The 20,053-nt window shown below is 36.8% G+C and overlaps 1 protein-coding gene across 1 annotated transcript; it reads left to right on the top strand.

Moving 5' to 3' along the window:
- Window positions 1–14,803: 14,803 nt before the first annotated feature.
- On the top strand, window positions 14,804–15,922 carry LOC140145365 (neuropeptides capa receptor-like). The gene has a single exon (XM_072167115.1). The coding sequence runs from the start codon at window positions 14,804–14,806 to the stop codon at window positions 15,920–15,922; it is 1,119 nt and encodes a 372-aa protein (XP_072023216.1).
- The last annotated feature ends 4,131 nt before the right edge of the window (window positions 15,923–20,053 follow it).

Raw genomic sequence — 20,053 nt, 5'->3', positions numbered from 1 at the left:
TCTTTAATTGCACTTGATCTGATCTTCTTACCCAAACTTTTTTGAAGGTCTTTGCATATATAACATGAAAATTCAAGGTAAATTTCTGATAGAGTCATGTACACAAACTCCCCCCTAGAGCCTGTAGTAAATGCGCTTATTGGAAATATAGCCTAGATTTAAAAAGTCAGATTTTCTGGCAATACCGGTTTTTACAGAACACGACTCCTCTGCAGCCTTTCAGTGTTGCTTCCGGAAGCAGTTGTGTGTCAAATCTTGTACGCAAAGGGTCAATATTTCAATTAAGTTGGCCGTATAAAAAATTATATGAGTAAATATGTAGAAAATGCATTATTTCGAAAAATGCATTTTTTGAAAATTGGTAAACTTTCTGGCAACACTGGCTTTACAGGACAAATAGCCCCAGAGTTTTTTTCACCAGATTTGGAAGGGGCAATGTCTGCTCAAGTACCACCAAAGAGAAAATAATTCTGAGTGCTCAAGCAAAATTGGTTTTTGTCTTCAAAGATAGGGTAAAATGTCATTTTTTCAAAAGTGCTAAATTGTCAATGTTGCCCATCCCTAAAATTGCACACGGGGAAATACTATTGAAATATTTTCTACCTCTGGGAAAAGTGCAAAGATGATACTTTATGGTGATAAGGTTGCTATTTTGATGTGACCTCAAATTTTAAGTCAAGAGCAATTCAGAAAGGTGTATATTTTCTCTTATTTTCACCCCAAAATAAGCAAAAACCGCTAAAATCATAAAATCTGCCGTTGCTATGGCAACAAGCTCCGGAGGAATTTTTGATGTGACTTTTTTTAACCTACTACCAAAGCCCTTTTGCCTCATGCAATAAAAAATTTTTGACCGTGAGCAGACACATGTGGTTTTTACCTGGAATCCCAATTAAGCAGTCGAGGGAATCGAGACCTCGCCACTGATTCTACCGGAGCTACCGATCCTCGCAATCTTGATCTTTGCTGGTTTTGGTCAGATGAGATATCTGTTCAGTGCCGCCGAGAGGGCCCGGGGGAAGTGAACGCACGGACCCCTTTGACCAGCGATGACGGAGCAGGACTTCATAAGTGTGTGGGGTAGGGGTGTGTGTGTGTGGGGGGGGGGGGGGTTGCAGCAGTGGGCAGTGACGTAAATCTCTTTGTGACATAGGGAAGGGAGGGTGGTGTAAAATCCTTGAACACATGTTGCCGAGCGGAGCAAAAGTAGCGTGTTTAGCTGCCAATAATCAAATATGAACATTGAAAGAGACAAATGCGCGAATCGCGCACACATTTGCAATTTGATAGTGGCATTTTGCTCCCAGATTAAGTTTCTCTTAATAACTTTCGTACAAAGTACAAAACATTTGCCAATTTTAAAGCCAAGTTGAAGCTAAAATGATCAAGTATGAACCGTTGAATTGGACAAATGCGCGCAAAGCGCGAGAAAATTTGCAATTCGAAGTAGCGACTTTTGCTCCCATGCAGATTGAACTTATTGAAGCAAACTGCGCGCGAAGCGCGGAAAATTACCAATTTAAAGTTAAGTGATCAAATAATGAACTGAAGGGCATAATGCACGTGAAGCCTTAGCGAACCCTTTTCATTTTCGGACTAGCGAACCTTATTTTCGGACTAGCAAACGTTCGGACTAATCGTTTATTGTATTGCATTGCTAATCTGTATTGCATTACAATTGTCAGTATGTCGTAGGCCTACAATATTATGTAGATCAATGCAAGGCATGCATTAAAGGGGGGGGGCAACCCTATCGGTTTAGGATATGGATTATCTTCAAACTTACATATAATGTCAAATATCGTCCCCTTAATTTATGCATCTATGTGAGAAAACGGGAATGTTAGCGTAAATGTGATTGAAAATTAGCATAATTTGCAACCCAATACCACAGCCAATACGTTGGTACGCGTGGATTGCATTCTGGCCAGGCATCCCGAAACAACGGCCGAGACAAATGCACCCGGGAAATGCACATGTCCCGATGGAAACAGAAAGTGTTTCACCGTGGCATTGACAACCAGCTCGCCCCTGTACACTTTCATACCGGTCATTCATACTAATTAATCTTTTAAAAATAACATTAGGCCTACATATCACTGCGCCCATTATCATTCTTCACAAGATAGCTCATGCTGTATTTATTTCGCTTCATTATTTCTTTATTTTAGGTATATCATGCACATTTTCACATATTTATGATTTTTCTTCGTTTTATATTTAACTAATTTTTTAATGCTCTCATATTTTTTTTCATATTCCTATGTATAATGCTTGACAACATAGGTCATGTTTTCTTATTTATTTCCCCCTTATGTATTTCTTTATTTTTGTTTTTGTTTTATATCATTATAGCGCCATCTATAGTTTGATATATTCGATGTATTTTTGCGGACGAATTGGTACTGGGGTGAAGTCTTCCGAATTTATTCGGATTTCATTCTATGACTACTCAAAACTCCCGTGTCGTGTAAAATTTCGATAAGGTGGCTACCATAAAGACAAAGACGCTGTTTTTTTCAATATTTCTTAGGAAAATATCGATTTGAAGCATTAATTTGCAGGATGATAATGAGAAAAATACGATTCATTTTATGATATCAAAAACTAATCAACAGTATACATATCCTCAACAATTCATCGCGTCCAAAGGTATCTGCTTCATGATTAAGAGTCAATAAGATTGTTATCAGTTCATAGTTTAATCATGATGAATCAATCATATCTCTGTCTAGTCGGCCATCTTAGCAAGGGAGGTTGCCAGACCGGGGTTGCCAGTTTGATTAGTCCAAAGTGTTGCAACGCTGAATTTAGCCAATCCCAACAGTATCATTCCTTCAACATAGGCCTACGCATTATCTACCAAAAAACGTCCCATTGGTCCCATTCAGTAAAGTAGTAATAACATGAAGAACGAGTCCTAATTTCTACATGCAACAATTAGGTTTAAGACTGTTCGAAAGCATAGGCTATAATGTATTATCAAAAACATTTGAAGGTTTATGTTTTATTATATTGCGTGTTCATAAAAAGTAGTAGAGTATTATACTAGCAAATTGACTGTCTGTCAACCTGCTACATATAGGCCCTACATCTGTACATGAGGCGCATAATCACACAAGCCGATGAAGAATTTAACAAAGTGAGTATTTGCTACTTTTGCTTAAATCAAAATAGATTATAACGTCTTTACGGAAAAACGTCAATCACGCACGAACATTAATTCATTTACTCTACAAAATGAACACTGACAACTAAGAAAACAAATAAGTAGCCTAAAGATGACTTCGTGTGGGTCTTTAGAAACTTTCATAAATGGGACCAAGTTTAAAAAAGGGTGAAAAGCCACACAGGAAAGATTTTTTAAACTTTGGCCCCTTTTTACGTTTTGAAACGTTTTTTGGTAGATATTAATTCTTTTTTTGAGGTAAAAAAAAATATTGCGCAGTAAGTGGTTCTTTGTAGCCATGCGAGGCGAACTAGTTGGATATCCATATTTCGCGGTTAATGGTTCTTTGTAGCCCTGCGGGGCAAACTAGTTGGATATCCATATTTCGCGATGAGATATCCATATTTCGCGGTTAGCAGTTCTTTGTAGCCCTGCGGGGCAAACTAGTTGGATATCCATATTTCGCGATGAGTGGCAATATAACTAGTTGGATATCCATATTTCGCGGTTAGCAGTTTTTTGTAGCCCTGCGGGACAAACTAGTTGGATATCCATATTTCGCGGTTTGTGTTTCTTTTAAGCCCTGCGGGGCAAACTAGTTCGATATCCTAATTTCGCGGTTAGTGGTTTTAACGACCCGTAACCACCCCAATCAGCTGCATGGGGTAAAAGAATTATTTAAAAAATTAATAGCTGAACCCAATAGTTCAGCCAGGGACTGAAACGACATATTGATGACTATATATAGAGTGTATTCAATACACCACGCGGAGCGAGAGCTGCTAAGTAACCGCTATCCGAACCATAAACACATGCATGATCAGACAACGAGTGTTCGATTTCCTCATAGCTTCCCACGTTGTACACACGTCAGTCGAATTTGGCAGTGTTGGTTTATTAGCCCTCCAAGTTATAACATCGTTCACTTTGTGTTGAACATTGTATGTGGACCTCACTGTAATAACGTAAAGATCAGTCTGATCAGTGTGATATCATTTCAAGGGGTCACTTCACATGATTAAGCTAAACAGGCTAATTCGGCCCTGATTTGGTAAAATGATCTAACTTGAAATTAAAATCGCTGTTTCGAGAAAAAGAGCTTTAAAGTTTGAACACTTGACGTTTTTCTTTTGAATAAAATAAATTATTAAACAGATCTAATGTCTTAGAAAATATATAAATCTCATTATTTGGTGCAGAAAAAAGTTAAGAGTCCCACGTAACATCGCATGGTAAAAAGTGAAAAGTAATTGAACAAAATGGTGTTGTTCAACGATGTTTTAATATAAAATTACTAGATTTCGCGGTTCTCGGGTTGGGTGGTTCTTGTGACTATCTCTAATTACCCAACACCCGTTACCCATATAGGCCTACTTGCCCTGACCTTTTAAACTACTAATAGGCCTCTGCACGTGTGCCGTTTTGGAATCCGATGAGATGTACCTGCACGATTAACCACACTGTAATGCTTTCCGATGCTCGCACTGCGCCCGTCGGTATACTCCGCGCACTACGCGATAGCACGCACGCGATACGCACCGCGAGCACGCGTTAGCGAGCCACGCGCACGCGATAGCGCGCGGACAGAGGGACGGACGGACGGACGGACGGACACGCCATGATTAGTATTATGATACGCTGACATTTCGTACAAAAGTACTTCGCTCGCGCTGCTTTTTATTGCGTGTTGCGCCATATCTAGTACGCACCTTTTAACATCGCGTTTCTCATTTTTGTTTTCCGCGCTCGCAGACATTCTCTATTTTGCTCACTTTGATAAAGTACTTTTGTACGAAACGTCAGTGTATAATTTTATATTACATGTAAAACATCGTTGAACAACACCATTTTGTTCAATTACTTTTCATTATTTGGTGGCATGGTGGTGATTTGAGGATGTCACCAATTGAAAGAGCGCCCTCACATTACCCATGATATGGATTTATCTCAAAATGTCCAAATTTCAAGTTATTGTCAATTCATTTTAAGTCGCTGTATTTCAAAAAAGGGTGTAGCTTTGAATTGATGTGATGGGAATCAATTTTATTCAATATCTATGCTGAGACCTAGATTGCCGAGAAGGCATTGATGCAAACATCATGCATGTGAAATGTTCCAAAGGTTAATGAACGAGAATGAAAAGAACAGATTAACTTTACCATGTTTCTCTCCCTATGCATGAGTGCGTATATTTATGGCCTTTACAATATTTTCTTATGTTCTTGTTAGGTATGGGGTATTATTAAAATAAAAACATAGTTATATTAAATGAAATCCTGGCACAAATAAATCGTCTTCATTCAATTATGCTCTCTTTAAAGCAAGTAGAAATAGCGTGTACATTTTCAACAAGGGAACACGTTTTGACGTATCTATAATTAGTAAAAAGATGTAGCTCAGCGGCCAGCCAACAAAAAGAAATTGTCCATAGTAGGCCCTATACGAGAAGCAAGATTTTCTCTCTGAATTGGCCGTATTTTTACGTGTAAGAAAATCAATCGCATTATCGTGTTCACTCAAAAATTTAGAAAATAAATGGGCACTTCTGGGTTGGGTATCTATAGATTCTATAGAATTTAAGTATGATATATTTTCGATGGTAATATATTTTCACTTTCAAAGTTTGTAGTTTTCATAATTGCAATTTCTGAATATTATATAAAAAGCACGAATAAGACTATATGGGATCATTTTGAATGTTAATAAATGCGAAACGCCGGCGGTAGACACCAGCGATATCAGGGATTGCCGCGATTCTTGCAGTAGCTTTTATGAATAGAATACAATAGTGGATACAATAGCGGATACAATAGCGGAACAATAGAGCTCTCTTACGGGCAAATAAACCTCGTCGCGTTTTGCTAAATTTCACTTCTTCTTTTTCATGAACTAACCGTTATTTTTTAAACTTGTGGCAAAACATCGACCGATGTTTTTAATTTGCATTCCCAGCCGCAATGGACTCAGAACTTTATTTCGTTATTTTGTTCTTCGTTCAGAATATGCACTGTCCACACGACTATCTAAATATGACGTGACGTGATCAGTGGCGCTCGAAATAATACTTTCGGAATTCCCAAAATCATGAAATTCCCGTGGTATAGATGCCTACATACAGTGTAGTGATTTTTAGCACTGATGGGAACATTCGTGTAACCAGATAAGCAGAATACCATAATGTGCTACCTATATCCCCGAATTAAAGAGGCTAATCCGATTGGTGACATGATGTTTTTCGCCTGGGTTGTATTGAATGACCTTGACATGAATGACTTTGGCCCAACTCCTCACCTATCCTCGTTGGAATGTGCCACAGAATACTGTGTGAATATGATTAGCACACTTTATTAAAATTATGGCTTACAAAATCCAACCAAAATATCTTTCAACCATAATATTAACATAAATATGTTTTCTACTGATTTTATTACCAATATCTTAATAATTGAGACGCGACGGCGAAAATTGGGCATGAGGTTGCTGATCGGACCTTCCTCTTTTAAAAACAAAAGCATTGGATGTGGGGTTGTCTCAACGGGTTTTAATTTATTTTAAAGGAAACTGGATTCTGTCAAAATTGCTAAAAGTATTCCTCCCCCAATCGGAGGTCATTCCTGCCGCTTCATGGTGCAATCATACCATGAATAGATAATAATCGTCAGGTGATCATAAAGCTTTATAACAACTCGAATCTGTTGTCTGCCAAGCAATATTTTGAGACCGTGACCCTCAAAAAGACACCCAAATGACCCCATAGGATCGTAAAGGGGCAAACTTAATTTTATTCCAATAGTGCTTTCAAGCATTATGCGTCTGACCCCACGGATCCCAGAAATGAAATGTTTGTGTGTTTACGACCTATCGTTAAGAAGTTATGGGGCACAAAAGGTCACAGGTCGATTTGCTTGTTGTGTATGGGTCAAAAGTCAAAGTTGCTTTAACTTTCGTAAAAGTTGAGGCAAATTTTTCGCATAGCTTAGAGGTTTCAGGAAAAGAATGGTTTGCACTATCTGCGATGTCTTAGCATGTTACACAACAAAAAATCAAAAGATATGTTGGATTCCATAGGATTCAATGGAATTTGCATTATTTATCGTCTATCTTCTGAACGTGACATCGCAGATAGTCAACACTTATCTTTTCTTGAAACCCTTGAACTAGAGGAACAGTTTGCATCCATTTTTACGAAAATCGCAGCAACTTTAATTTTTCACCCCTATAATGCCTTGGACCTGTTGCTGTCGCACGCGCAATTATTTTTAGTGAATTCGGAACATGTATAATTTTTCCATGTGTGATTATGTAGGGGTCTCTTTTAATGGTCACGGGGTTCCAACATAGTTTGGCAGACAAAATGTTAGAATTGAGTATACCCGAATTAAAATAATTCGGTTGCCAGCTTTTACGCGAACTTGCCGCTTGATGCTTAAATAAGCACATATTTCCAATTAGAACCAGTCTAAAACATTTATCTTACAAAATCGTTAAATAGATCACTTTTGACTCCATGGCCTCTATACTTGGGTAACGAAAGTGCGCGAATACGGCAAAATGCTTGTCTAACAGCTGTACTACAAAGCACCACAGTGAACACTTTTGCACAGACAAATGCAAAAGCAATGCCTCAATGAGATGCTATAAGTATTATAATGCTCTAAATGTGTAGTAGGCCTATTATAGTCATGAAATGTATGTTACCAGATCGACAGCCTCATTTGTTATCGGAAGAAGGCTCGTATTTTTTTTTATACCCAGTAAACTTTAACGTCCGAGATATGTTTCGTTCATGGAAAAAATGTGATCACCACTGGAAGTGTGTACTATCCAATGACACATAGTCACGTTTTATGCTTCTCGTATCAAAACCGCTGGAGTAATTATACACACAAGTCAAAATATGAAAACGGATTGTTTTAATGATATGCTTCAATGTAAGACAGAAAATGCAATATCGTTGCTCAGCTACGATAATTGCCTAAGTCTTTTTTTGTAATTTTGAGAACATAGTACAAAATATTGTTCAATCATGTATCAGTTACGAAATCACATCATTTATATCTGATTACTCCCTTTAATTGGTCTCATTATCATTTGTTCTTGTGCAAAGATTTGTTAATAAATATATTTAAATGCATGCTTGGATTATATTTCTCAAAATTACAAAAAATGACTTGGGCAATTATCGTAGCAGGCTGACGATATGACAAACTCTGACCACCCACCTTTAATTATGCTTTACTTACAGATGGCAACAGCAGGTGTCCAAGTGCTGTTGACGTTGACTCTTCCAATACAGATCTTTAACATAGAATTAAAAGTGTCCGAACAACCGCCATTTAGTTCATACTATTGGTATTTCACATGCTTAAGGGCTGGGGTATGAACGTTTGGACAGTATTTATTTTGGGACATTAGAGCACATCAGACATATCGAATTGCATTCTGAATACGAAGAATGTCATTCTGATATCAAATAATTGTGATTTTTGAAATTCGCAATTTAATACACATTTATGGCAAATCATTAAAAATTGATATTTTTAATATTTAACAGTACTTGAAGTAAACTTTATAAATCTGATGATTTATACTTAAAGTGTATGTAGGTGGGATGAAAAGCCGACGATCAATTGAAAATTTTGACCTTTTGTATTGAAGATATGGATTTTTTTTCCCAAAACACCAAAAAAAAAATAAGGTCTTTTTGGGAAAAAATCCATATCTTCAATATGAAAGGTCAAATTTTTCAATTGACCGTCGGCTTTTCCTTCCTGCTACATACACTTTAAGAATATATCATTAGATTTATATAATTTACTTCGAGGACTGTTATATATCAAAAATTTGAAAAATATCAAATTTTTATAATTTGTCATAAAATTTGTATTATATTGTAATTTTCAAAAAATGAAAATTATTTGATATCAGAAAGACATGCTTCGTATTCAGAATGCAATTCGATAGGTCTGTGGTGCTCTCATGTCCCACAAAAAATACTGTCGAAACGCAATAAACGCTCATTTTAGATCCCTTAAAGAAAAGGATGAAAAATCTTTAAAATAACACTACCGATTGAAAAGCCTCGAGGGCCAAAATCTAACAAATACTCTCCTAAAATGACAGATATTCAGCGCGTAGACGCAATGATCTTTGTTGCAGGCACATCCGGCATCATACATCATTTCCTGCTCCAAACTAGTACGCCTGCTCTCAAAGTACCTTTAAAAGATGGCGATGTCTTGATTGAATTTGATCCTATACCTTGTGCAAATTGTGAACAGCCCTCTGTTGCAAAAATCTACTACAAAATAAAATGTGAATGTGTTTGAATTATTTAGGGTTCCAAATCAGTACGTGTCAGTCGGACAAGTCCTTTGGAATGATTATTAATCCTGTTAGTCGAAGATAGAGCTCATTGAAATCTAGTATAAGCGTGACGTTGCGTACTAATGCAATATTTTTCTTTTAAGTAACAACCAGGGGTGTGTAGATTCTGAGATATAGCAAACTATATATTTTGTGTCTCATTTTGAAGTCATCTTATTCTAGAATAATGAGGTCATAGCATAAAAACTAGACTCCGGAGATATGACAAAACTGTATATTTTTTGTTTGATTTTGTCAAGACGGTTAATTTGAGCCCATGTTCATTGCAATTTGAGTATTTTGAAACTTTAACCCACGTATAATTTTGTTTTTACCCTTTGACCTATTTTGACCTATATCTCATTAATTAGGCATTCTAGACTTTTTTACTCCTTTGGACCCATTGAAAAATGTCTGCTATTTTATATTTTGATTTAAGAATTTTAAAGTGTTTACCCCCTTGTGTGACCTTTGACATCAATAACTCGATTTGCTCAAAGGTGCCATTTTGGCTCCCGGCTAATTCTGAATCTACACACCCCTAGTTATTACTTAAAATAAAAAAATGCATTAATACGCAACTTTACGTTTATATGGCAATTTTCCTCGACTTTGTTAATTTATACATATTATATGAGTTGTATTAAAGCGAGTAGGATTGCCGGAGCCATATTTTCCAGTTTAACTAAAAAACCTGCAGTGTACGTCTAAGTAAACCTCTCTGCAGCCGATATCCAATTTATTTAATACTATTTCAATCGAGTGGCTCAGTATAAAAACCGGGGGGCACTCCAACTTTGGAGGTGACGCGTATGTAGGGCTGTTAAGACCCCTTTTTCAGCATCGCTGTCACCCAAAGACCCCATATTTTTTACGAACACATGCTCTGTCCATGCTCTGTCACCCAAAGACCCCCTATTTTTCCATTTGATCTGTCACCCAAAGACCCTTACAAGTCCAATTTGAACAGCAACTTTCATTTATCATGGATTTTGTTACTTATTTTGAAAAAACAAGGAAATTTGAAGCCATTTAGAACTAAATACTCAATTTTTGAGGTTTCTGTGGCGCTTTTTCGGCTCTCACCCAAAGATTCCATTTTAAAAAAGGTCATGTTCTCACCCAATGACCCCATATTTTTCACATTTTGCCCTCACCGAATGCCAAAAATCATGCTCTCACCCAATGACCCCATGTTTTTTACATTTTGCTCTCACCGAATGCCCCTTAGTGCGAAAGTGCCAGCCCTACACCTATATCCATTTCATATTGAAGTGCCCCCCCGGGTATAAAAACGGCGTATGGCACATTTGAGATTTTGAAAAAAAGTGACTTTTGCAATCTTGCATTCATAGAGAAATATAAGAAAGGGTGTTTTTCTTTTACTTCTAGCAGTAAAAGGGGACTGTTTACTTAGAGAATAAACGATAGGAATGTTTATTTTGCCTATCCTCTACCGTGTGATAGACGACAGGCAGGTCCAATATTTTGAGTAGTGAATGCCGGCGCAGCCGGTATCCACTACGATAAAAATATTGGACCTGCCTGTCGTCTATCATAGGTAGAGGATAGGCAAAATAAAAATTCCTATCGTTTATTCTCATTCTTAGTCAGTTAAATATTATTTTAATAACTGTAAACAATTTTTTTAAGCAAAAACTAAGTGACCGTCATAAAAACTCCCCTCATTATAAAATGAACGAAACTTGTTTACAACTTCAGGTATTCCGTTGCGCGTACTGCTAGCGCGTTCGCGTATTCCGCACTAGTCTACGCATACAGCGCGATACATACGCGCACCTCTACAAGCGTGTTTCGCATTTTCAAGACGCATGATGACGTGGGGTCGTCTACGGCCTGATATACGGCACCCGAAATCATGCGATTGTCCAATCAGAAATGTGTCTACGAACTAGACCACTCCCACTGACTAAGAATACACCTTAGTAACTTCTTTTGCTGATAAATAGAGGTCAGTAGGAAACTTTCACCTGAAAATCTAAATTTGATCAAAAATGTGCTATACGCCGTTTTTATACTGAGCCACTCTATTATCGTGTTCTATGATCTGTAAATATTTAAATTAAAGCCATATTATAACATTTGCTGAGGAGAACGCCCTCAAAAACATTTACATTCTTGTTTTTACACGATTGTAATGTACTTTAGTAAACAAAGATACTCTGAAAAAAAAATCAAGACTTTTGGTGCTGTAGTTTTGTCAAAATCCGCGATTTTGAATAAAACGATGGAACCGTCATTTTATTATTACGATGGAAATATTAGTCGAACTCGTATGCGATAACAGAGTACGTACACGGCGTGCGGGACACACATACACCCACACACATATTCAGAGGGTCGTACCGTATTACAACCGCTGGAGTAACATGCGTTGGCGCTAGTAATAAATTCCAATTTTCTTTGCTTTACCTCACTTGTTCGGCTCGAAATTAAAAGGAGACATATCTGGCAGTAAAAGCTAAGATTTTATGGAAAATAAATACTAATCTATTTTTATAGAAATGTTATAGTATGGCTTTAACCAGTTTGGCTGAACACATCATTTAAACAAAGTCTAGGATGTTCGTTACTGTAAAATTTTATTTCACGTCAATGTTTGATAACGTTGTTGACTTTATAGCGATATTATATGATATATGCCATACTCACGCACAGGAAAATTCATTATTTAAGAAATAAAGGGTAATGCATTATCCTTTACACGCAAATAATGTGTTCGAAGCAGTAAAAACGTAAATAATGGGTGAGGCGCAGCCGATCCCATTATTTAAACGTTTATACTGCCGGATAATGCTGCACCCTTTATTTCTATTCTATTACCACAAAATAGTGCGATTTAAAGAGAAAATATCACATTTTTGCCCAAATATTTCAAGTTGTTTACCTCAAGGTGGAGCGCCTACGCGTAGTCAAAGGGTAAGTGATAGCGAGTATTGCAGAACGCGTAACCAAGCGTAATGCTTTGCGTAGAATGCGTAACGACGCAAATATACTGCATCGCGCTTTGCTGTGCGCTATGATGCGAGAAGAACATAAAGTTCGTTGCCCTGGCCACTTTGTTGCTAATTAATGGTCTTTCACGTGACGCGTTTCAACAAATCACAGTGCGCGATTTTGAATAATGGGTCGTGGGGGTAATAGAATGACATTTAAAGTTTTCGAAATTTACCGAACGAATTTGATTTTGTGTTGCTGACGATCCAAAAAGTTGCCTGATCACCAAGATATGCCAAGGTGTTTAATTCATATAGGGTTTAATTTGAAATCTATACATGTATATCCCAATAATGCAAGTTTTATGTCTATGTAATATTGAACATATAGCAGTATACCAGAATCAAAAAGAAAAAAAGAAAAAGAGAAATGTGTTCTTTTCATGACTCTTCGGTGGGTTTCATTTTTCATTTCGAGAATCAACCATTTAAGCTATAAATGGTACATTGGCAAGTTGCTATGTCAGTTACAATGGCAGTGTTGTTAAATTTGGTTTTAAAGGAGGGTGGTCCAATTTATTCACATACTGAATCACTCCACCGGTTGAGTTTCATGCTGGTATTTCAATTATGCCTTTTCATTTTATCGACAATATAATCTTACCGTTTCAAAATCTCGACAAGAGATACCAGCTACGTCATCATTTCCACATCGCTAGTAGTTCTTGATAAAGACCTTGCCAACATCTGTGTAAACCAGTCCTAAATATCAAAATGTGGCCTTTTAAACGTGGCCTATTAAAATAGGTTAATATTTATATATAAATTTATAGCCCTGCCCTTTGATATATAAAATGGATCCAAGGATACCAATGTGAAACTTGGCTAACGTGAGGAAGTGGATTAACCCACTTTATAAGCTTTTATACTTATGGCTTACAAACTCTAACAAATACTTCTAGAATCATCAGGATCAAAGAGCAAAATACATGTATACACTGATACCACAATTTCTATTTGATGGAACAGATGGATGCAATATGGGGGTGATGTGACTGATCGGACTATCTTCCTTTAATGCTTTGCGTGCTAGCCATGCGCTTCAATGGAAAAAGTTCAAGTTTTGAAATATTTTCTCAAAATATCAAGAGCTATCTTAAGAACTACTGGATCAATACTAGGCGTGTTTGTACTCATTTTAATGCATTTTTCATGCTGATTCTGCAGTCGACACCCGCGTGAAGAGAGTTTTAACTTTGGGTGGTATAACTAAATAAATAAGCCATCTCTCATACGTCAAACTGAAAATGACACTCATCGCGTCAAGCCTTTATACAAACCACGTACTATCATACAATCACATTGATTACATTTTCAATATTCGCCAGACAAATTCTGTTCATTTTACAAATACGAGCAAGCACATGTAATCTAAAACTAAATCTAATTACGTGACAAGTATGAACTGATTACGTGCTTCCAAGCGCTACAGTCAAATTGTTCAAGTCGATAGGCCGGCAAACCTTTGCACAATAATCACAAGCAATGTTAAGGGATATCGTAGCGACCTTTTTCTGGGTAGTAAAAATTACCTATAGCAACTATCATGTGTGAGAAATGCCATGGATATTTCTTTAACGAACGTTTATATCTAGTAAGAGCCGATGTCTGTCATCTAACAATGGACAAATTTCAGCTTTAATACGGAAACGATGTTTTGGTTTGTTACACAAATGAATGTATTTATTTTAATGTAGACTTTGGTATCAACCAAAATACATCGAAATGACTTGAACAAAACACGGATCTAATCTGCATATTCTTGGGATGAATTGCCGACCATGACACAGAAATTTTGTTCATGCCATTGTGAAAAAATGATTCTTAGTGTGAGACATGCTTTTAACCTATAGAAAACAGTCAAATGGGGCTACCAAATCAATACGTAATTGTAAATCGTGAAATTTGATGGTTTACCACACGGAAATGTATTTTCTATGTATAACAAATATCCAACAGCGATTATTTTTGTCATTTCTCTTTTATAAAATACTGATTTTTCACTAATTTGCCCAAAAATCTTACCAGATAAAAGAAATGAATATATTGCATGAACTGATCTATGGCATTTACTTATCAACAGTGACTAACCTCAAAAGGTCGTTAGACCCCTTAAGAAATCCACCTACATAATTTATTGACTTGCATTGCAGTACCATTATACACATATTGCACAACTGAAACCAGGTGAAATAGGCGAGTGCGTTGCATTCTTTAGCACTCCACCCTGTTACTCAACAGTCCATCGATGATGTTGTCAACACAAAACAACGAAACAACCTGCATCGGCTTTCCATGGTTGAATTTGTCATTGGAATATGAAGCGCAAAAGAGGTTAATGAGTGAAGCTGAAATAAACGCGCTTCTAAGCTTGCCAATACTTCTGATCATCGGAATTGTCGGCAACACGGCTTTTATATATGTAGTTTTTAAGAGTCCACGACTTCATACTATAACTAATATCTACCTAGTTAGTCTTGCTGTGGCTGATATATTATTTGTAACTGTTTCAATAGCCTCCTACATTTGGAGCTATGTGAATTCTCCAGTTCGAATGGACACACCATTTAAACACTCCGTAGGCTGTTCATTTCTGTACATGGTGACGATCACATGTTATTTAGCGTCAATTCTTTTTGTAACCTTAGTAACTTTCGAGAGATATTACGCGATATGCTACCCCTTGAAACACCGGAAGATTAATACGAAATCACGCACTTATAAGTTCGTCGTATTTACATGGATATTCAGTTTGGGTATAAGCGCTTGTGTTACACCTAGATATGGAAAGATGATCCGTTTCTGTGTTCTGTGGCCTGACGTTGATGATTATCACAATTTCCCAACGGAAATCGGATTTTGTGATGCTGCTGATCCAAAAACTTATCTCATCGGTGAGGTTTGCCAAGGTGTTCAATTTATCTTTGGCTTAATTATAAATCTATTCATGTATATCAGGATAACGCAAGCTTTAGGTCGACGTACAAATAATCTGAAGACTATGACAAGAGGTATGTCCGAATCACAGACTCAAGCGCTTCAGGTTCGCAATCAAGTGGCGAGACTTCTGATTATTAACGGTGTGTTATATTTTATCTGTCAAGCAGGACTGCGTATTGTTTCATTAGATGACATCCTAAAGCATACTGGAGAGGGATTTTTGACGGAAGAAGCCAGTGGCATTGCTTTGATTATTTCCCGTTTCTTACTTTACTTTAATAGTGTAGTAAATCCATTTGTGTATAATTTAACAAGTTCATTTTATCGACAAGCGTTTATTGATGTGTTTTGTTGCCGAAGCCGTCGTGATAATGGTAATGATAATCTTACCGTTTCAAAATCTCGAAAAGAGACTTCAACTGCGTTATAACATAGAACAATACCTGGAAGCGGCAATAAAAATTAGCATGCGGCGCATTGATATGTAAATAGCGTATTGTATTGAAATTTGTGCCCAGGCTTATAGAGGGTGACAGTCATGTTAGGCTGACGTGACGGAGAATGGCTGGATATACCTTTCTGTATAGGTAATAAGCTAGTATATTTCGTGTACCAGTTGGTTATAACAAAACAATTAGTATCATATTAAATATATTAAGTGTATAAACTTTGAAATTTACGTGAATTCGAAGAGCAGAGCTTCGAAATCTAGCTAAGTCAGGTGGTGTGAAATTCTGCTGCGTGACCCCCTCTGCGTGGTAAAATTATATTCATAAAACATTGAATTTAACAGATATCATGGGCAGCCAACCACGATTTATCAGCATTTAAAAGATATGTTCATTAACAAAGATAAATAATAAAGAGTACAAATGGCAATTAACTAGCAAACAAGCCTGAAATCTTAAAATGTTGCCACGTTATTTCCTGAACACATGATATGTCAACATGTGACCATATTAGTCAGATTTACCATAAATATTTGGAGTATTGGTGCACGGCTTGCACATAGTCGTAGTCAACTGTGCATTTCTTTACCTCCGTATAAAATCAATAATTCATGCTGGGAGCCTGTAGTAGACTTTCTTTGAAAAAACATATCACTGGTGCCTGATGGGAAATACCTGTCCGCCATTTCATAAACTGGATCGTTTTCGCCTGGTTTGTGCCCAGATGTATTGGGGCGCGCTATGCTCTCATTGAACAGGCAAAGTTCGCAAAACTAACAACGTTGTTATTTGCCAATCTCAATTAACATGATCCAAGGGGTCGAACATGAATTATTCATAACGGATCGATAACTGGCCTCATTTTCTATCTAGTAAACCAGCGGAATTTTTCATAGGTTTTGCGTTGCTAATAGAACAACCGTGAATTTAGTGTCACCTCCTTGGTTATAATTTCCACATCGCTAGTAGTTCTTGATAAAGGACCTATATCGCTCATTCTACAAAATCGGGTGCCAATAGCCTGTTTTCCCATTCTTTGGTCCACAAACACTTTGTCGAGCATTTAGGGCATCAAATATGTTGTTTTTCATGTATAACTCAACGCAACGAGATCTACACATACATAAATAGTTGTCCATACTTTAAATGCTTTCTTCAGCCTGATTTGCCCTTGCAAAGGCCGAAAAATCGCTAAAAATACGTTTCCACTGCTCAAGTGTCAAATCTGACCCTTAATATTTTCTTTGAATAAATGCTATTTCTTTACATATTTGTTGTTTTTTAATTAGATAACGCGCCATCATCTGATCATATTGTTTATCAACATTATTTTTTAGTGATTTAAACGTCTTTGTGTAATTTTAAAATAAACCACACTTTCCACCAAAACGCTATTGGAAAGAAGTAAAACAGAGGTATCAATGTAATTCGCGGTTTTTGAAAGGAAATACTAATGGTTTAAAAATCACAGTAAAAATCGTGATGCTGTAACATTTTTGGCAAAGAAATATTGTAAACATTGTAATTTCGACCGACCATGTTAAGATTGGTGAGCTGCGTTACCAGGATTCCATAGTATGCACTTGTATAACATGTAGTTCCTAATAATATGTGATAGGTACCAGTGATCGAACCCCATTTATATTAGAATTAACCAACATAACGTTCTAACGTTCGCAAATCACATCAAAAACATTAAAAAACCGCGAACTACGTTACGGTGATCTACGTTACGTACTCATTTACGTATCTTTAAAACTTCTATGATATGGTGAAATCGATTTTACATTTCATTCAAGTGATCTTTCGTTTACTTTTATGACATTGGATTAAGTAAAACCAGCCCATTTTGTCAGGGGCTATTTTAACGTGTCTCACTGTCACGTTCGTGCAATGAGATAAAATATTCGTGCAGTGACAATTAACAATCCGTGTAGATATGCTTTAATAGTAGACAGTGGTAGAGCCTTTCTTACGGTCACATTCAGGTAAAAATGTCAATTTTTTATTTTTGAAACGCACTCTACTTCATCAACACTTTCATCTCATTGCACGAACGTGACAGTGAGACACGTTAAAATAACCCCTGCATTTTGTACACAGTATAGCCGGTAACATAGCTCACATTACATTGAGTTTTAGTGTTAAAAACATCATGACTTCCTAAAAGAAAAATATGCAAGTGGTGTTGGCAATCTTTTACATATGAAAGTAGTGATATTAAAAAACACAAAAAGCAGGTCTTTTTGAACAACTTTTATTTTTTAAATTTTTAAAGTGGATTGGCACCCGATTTTGTAGAATGAGCGATATGTAAATAAATATTTGGATAAAACGTACAAATCATTTATTTTGATTTATCACTTATCATCACAACCAATAACGATATCAATTCGCAATAGTTTTGTTAGAAATATGATGCAGGGGATATATTGTTTTCATTTGTTGTCAATCAAACAAAGTTCAATTAAACATTACGTATTTTATCTAATACCAAAATTGCATGAAGTATGTTTTGTTTGGTCGTCGTCTCGATTTTCTGTATGCTGTGAAATATCGCTAATAGTTTTCTTACTCAGCAAACCAAATCAAACTTGTTTAAGCTATGTAGCTCGAATACATTGTTGTTTATTAATAATCAATATACCATTAACTGCATTCCCGTGCTCTTTCGCTTTAATTTTACATGTACGTGATGTAACCACGCTAGTTAGGACTGCACAGTGTAATTTACCCATTACCAACTTCAAAGTAATGCGCCATGTTGCCTTAGCTCCAAAGCTGCAGCATCCATATTTATCCAACAGTCAAGTACGTTGAAAAATCACTCATGAAGTTTCATATTCAATTTTTTCAGGTTCAAATTATTGTTAAATTATTCAAATGCTTATATTTACACCATAATGTATTTGAGACTAAACATTGACATTGTTGTATATTTTAGGCCTCGTATCCATAGGCTGTTCCCTTGTGGCGTGTGCCCTTGTTCCGTGTTTACTTTTTCCCATGTGACCTGCCACACAGATAACTGAACCTTTGTTTTGCTTAGTGGCCGTAGCGGTTCGTTGTCTGTGTGGAAGGTCACATGGGAAAAAGTAAACACGGAACAAGGGCACACGCCACAAGGGAACAGCCTATGGATACGAGGCCTTACACCCTGCTATGACTGGTACACTCAGCCAGCAGTATAGCGTTTCTGCATGCAGGTCGTATTTTAACAGAATCCATGCGTGCATAGCCGACCCCCATTCACGTACACACCCCCACACACCCCCGGGTTACACACACAGCGGCCATGCGAAAGATGAATTTTTAATGTCACATAAACCAAAAGATCCGCCAAATTTGCAACGGATCCGCTTCTCAACCTTCAGCGCATTCAACGCTACGATATGTCAATGACAGATACTGAGATAGACATTGACATTCATACACACAAAAAATAAATATTTGCAATTAAAACTCATGTTTTTGAATGATTCTGAACTTAATCAAATCTTTATTAATCTTCCAAGATTTTCCTGAAAATGCCGGTATAAAATATTTTATAAAATCCCTTTCCCTTGACGGATTTTGACGGGGTTTGAAACCACTTTCAGCATGGATATCGCAAATTCTCATCGTGTATTCAAGTCATTTAAGAAGCTATGCATTGTGGGTAATAATTCACAAATAGTAAAGGTCACGATAAATTGAAGCTGAGAGTCGAGTAAATTTATCAATTGGGTCAACGATTTTCCGAATGCTGATTGGTTGCTTGCATCACTGTCAGTGATCTGTACATGCACAGTACGGAATGATTTTTCCTATGGGTAAAATACACTGTGGACTGTTAAAGGGTTGTTTGGAATGGCAGGTGGGTCAGGGGTCAAAACAACAATTGTTACCTTTTTGACCACAGTACATGTGTATGTATGATGTGCCATATAGAAACTAACAAAACAATACCTTAAAGTATCATTTTTTAATTTTTTTTGCCATAATTTTGCCTGCATGCTTTTATCGATTGGCTCCAAACAAAGGATTTGAACCGGTGTCCTTCACCGTAATCATGGCGCAGTGCAGTCCATTCAATCAAATCTTGTCATCAACCTATTTGATCGTAGTGCATC

This window comes from Amphiura filiformis, unplaced genomic scaffold (assembly GCF_039555335.1).
Source record: "Amphiura filiformis unplaced genomic scaffold, Afil_fr2py scaffold_236, whole genome shotgun sequence".
In the NCBI taxonomy this organism is placed as follows: Eukaryota; Metazoa; Echinodermata; class Ophiuroidea; order Amphilepidida; family Amphiuridae; genus Amphiura; species Amphiura filiformis.
The sequence above is the reverse complement of the archived record's forward strand: the minus strand, read 5'-3'. Positions and strand labels throughout refer to the sequence as shown.

Coding starts and splice junctions, on each gene's coding strand:
- LOC140145365 (XM_072167115.1), top strand. CDS start 14,804: ATGTTGTCAACACAAAACAACGAAACAACCTGCATCGGCTTTCCATGG.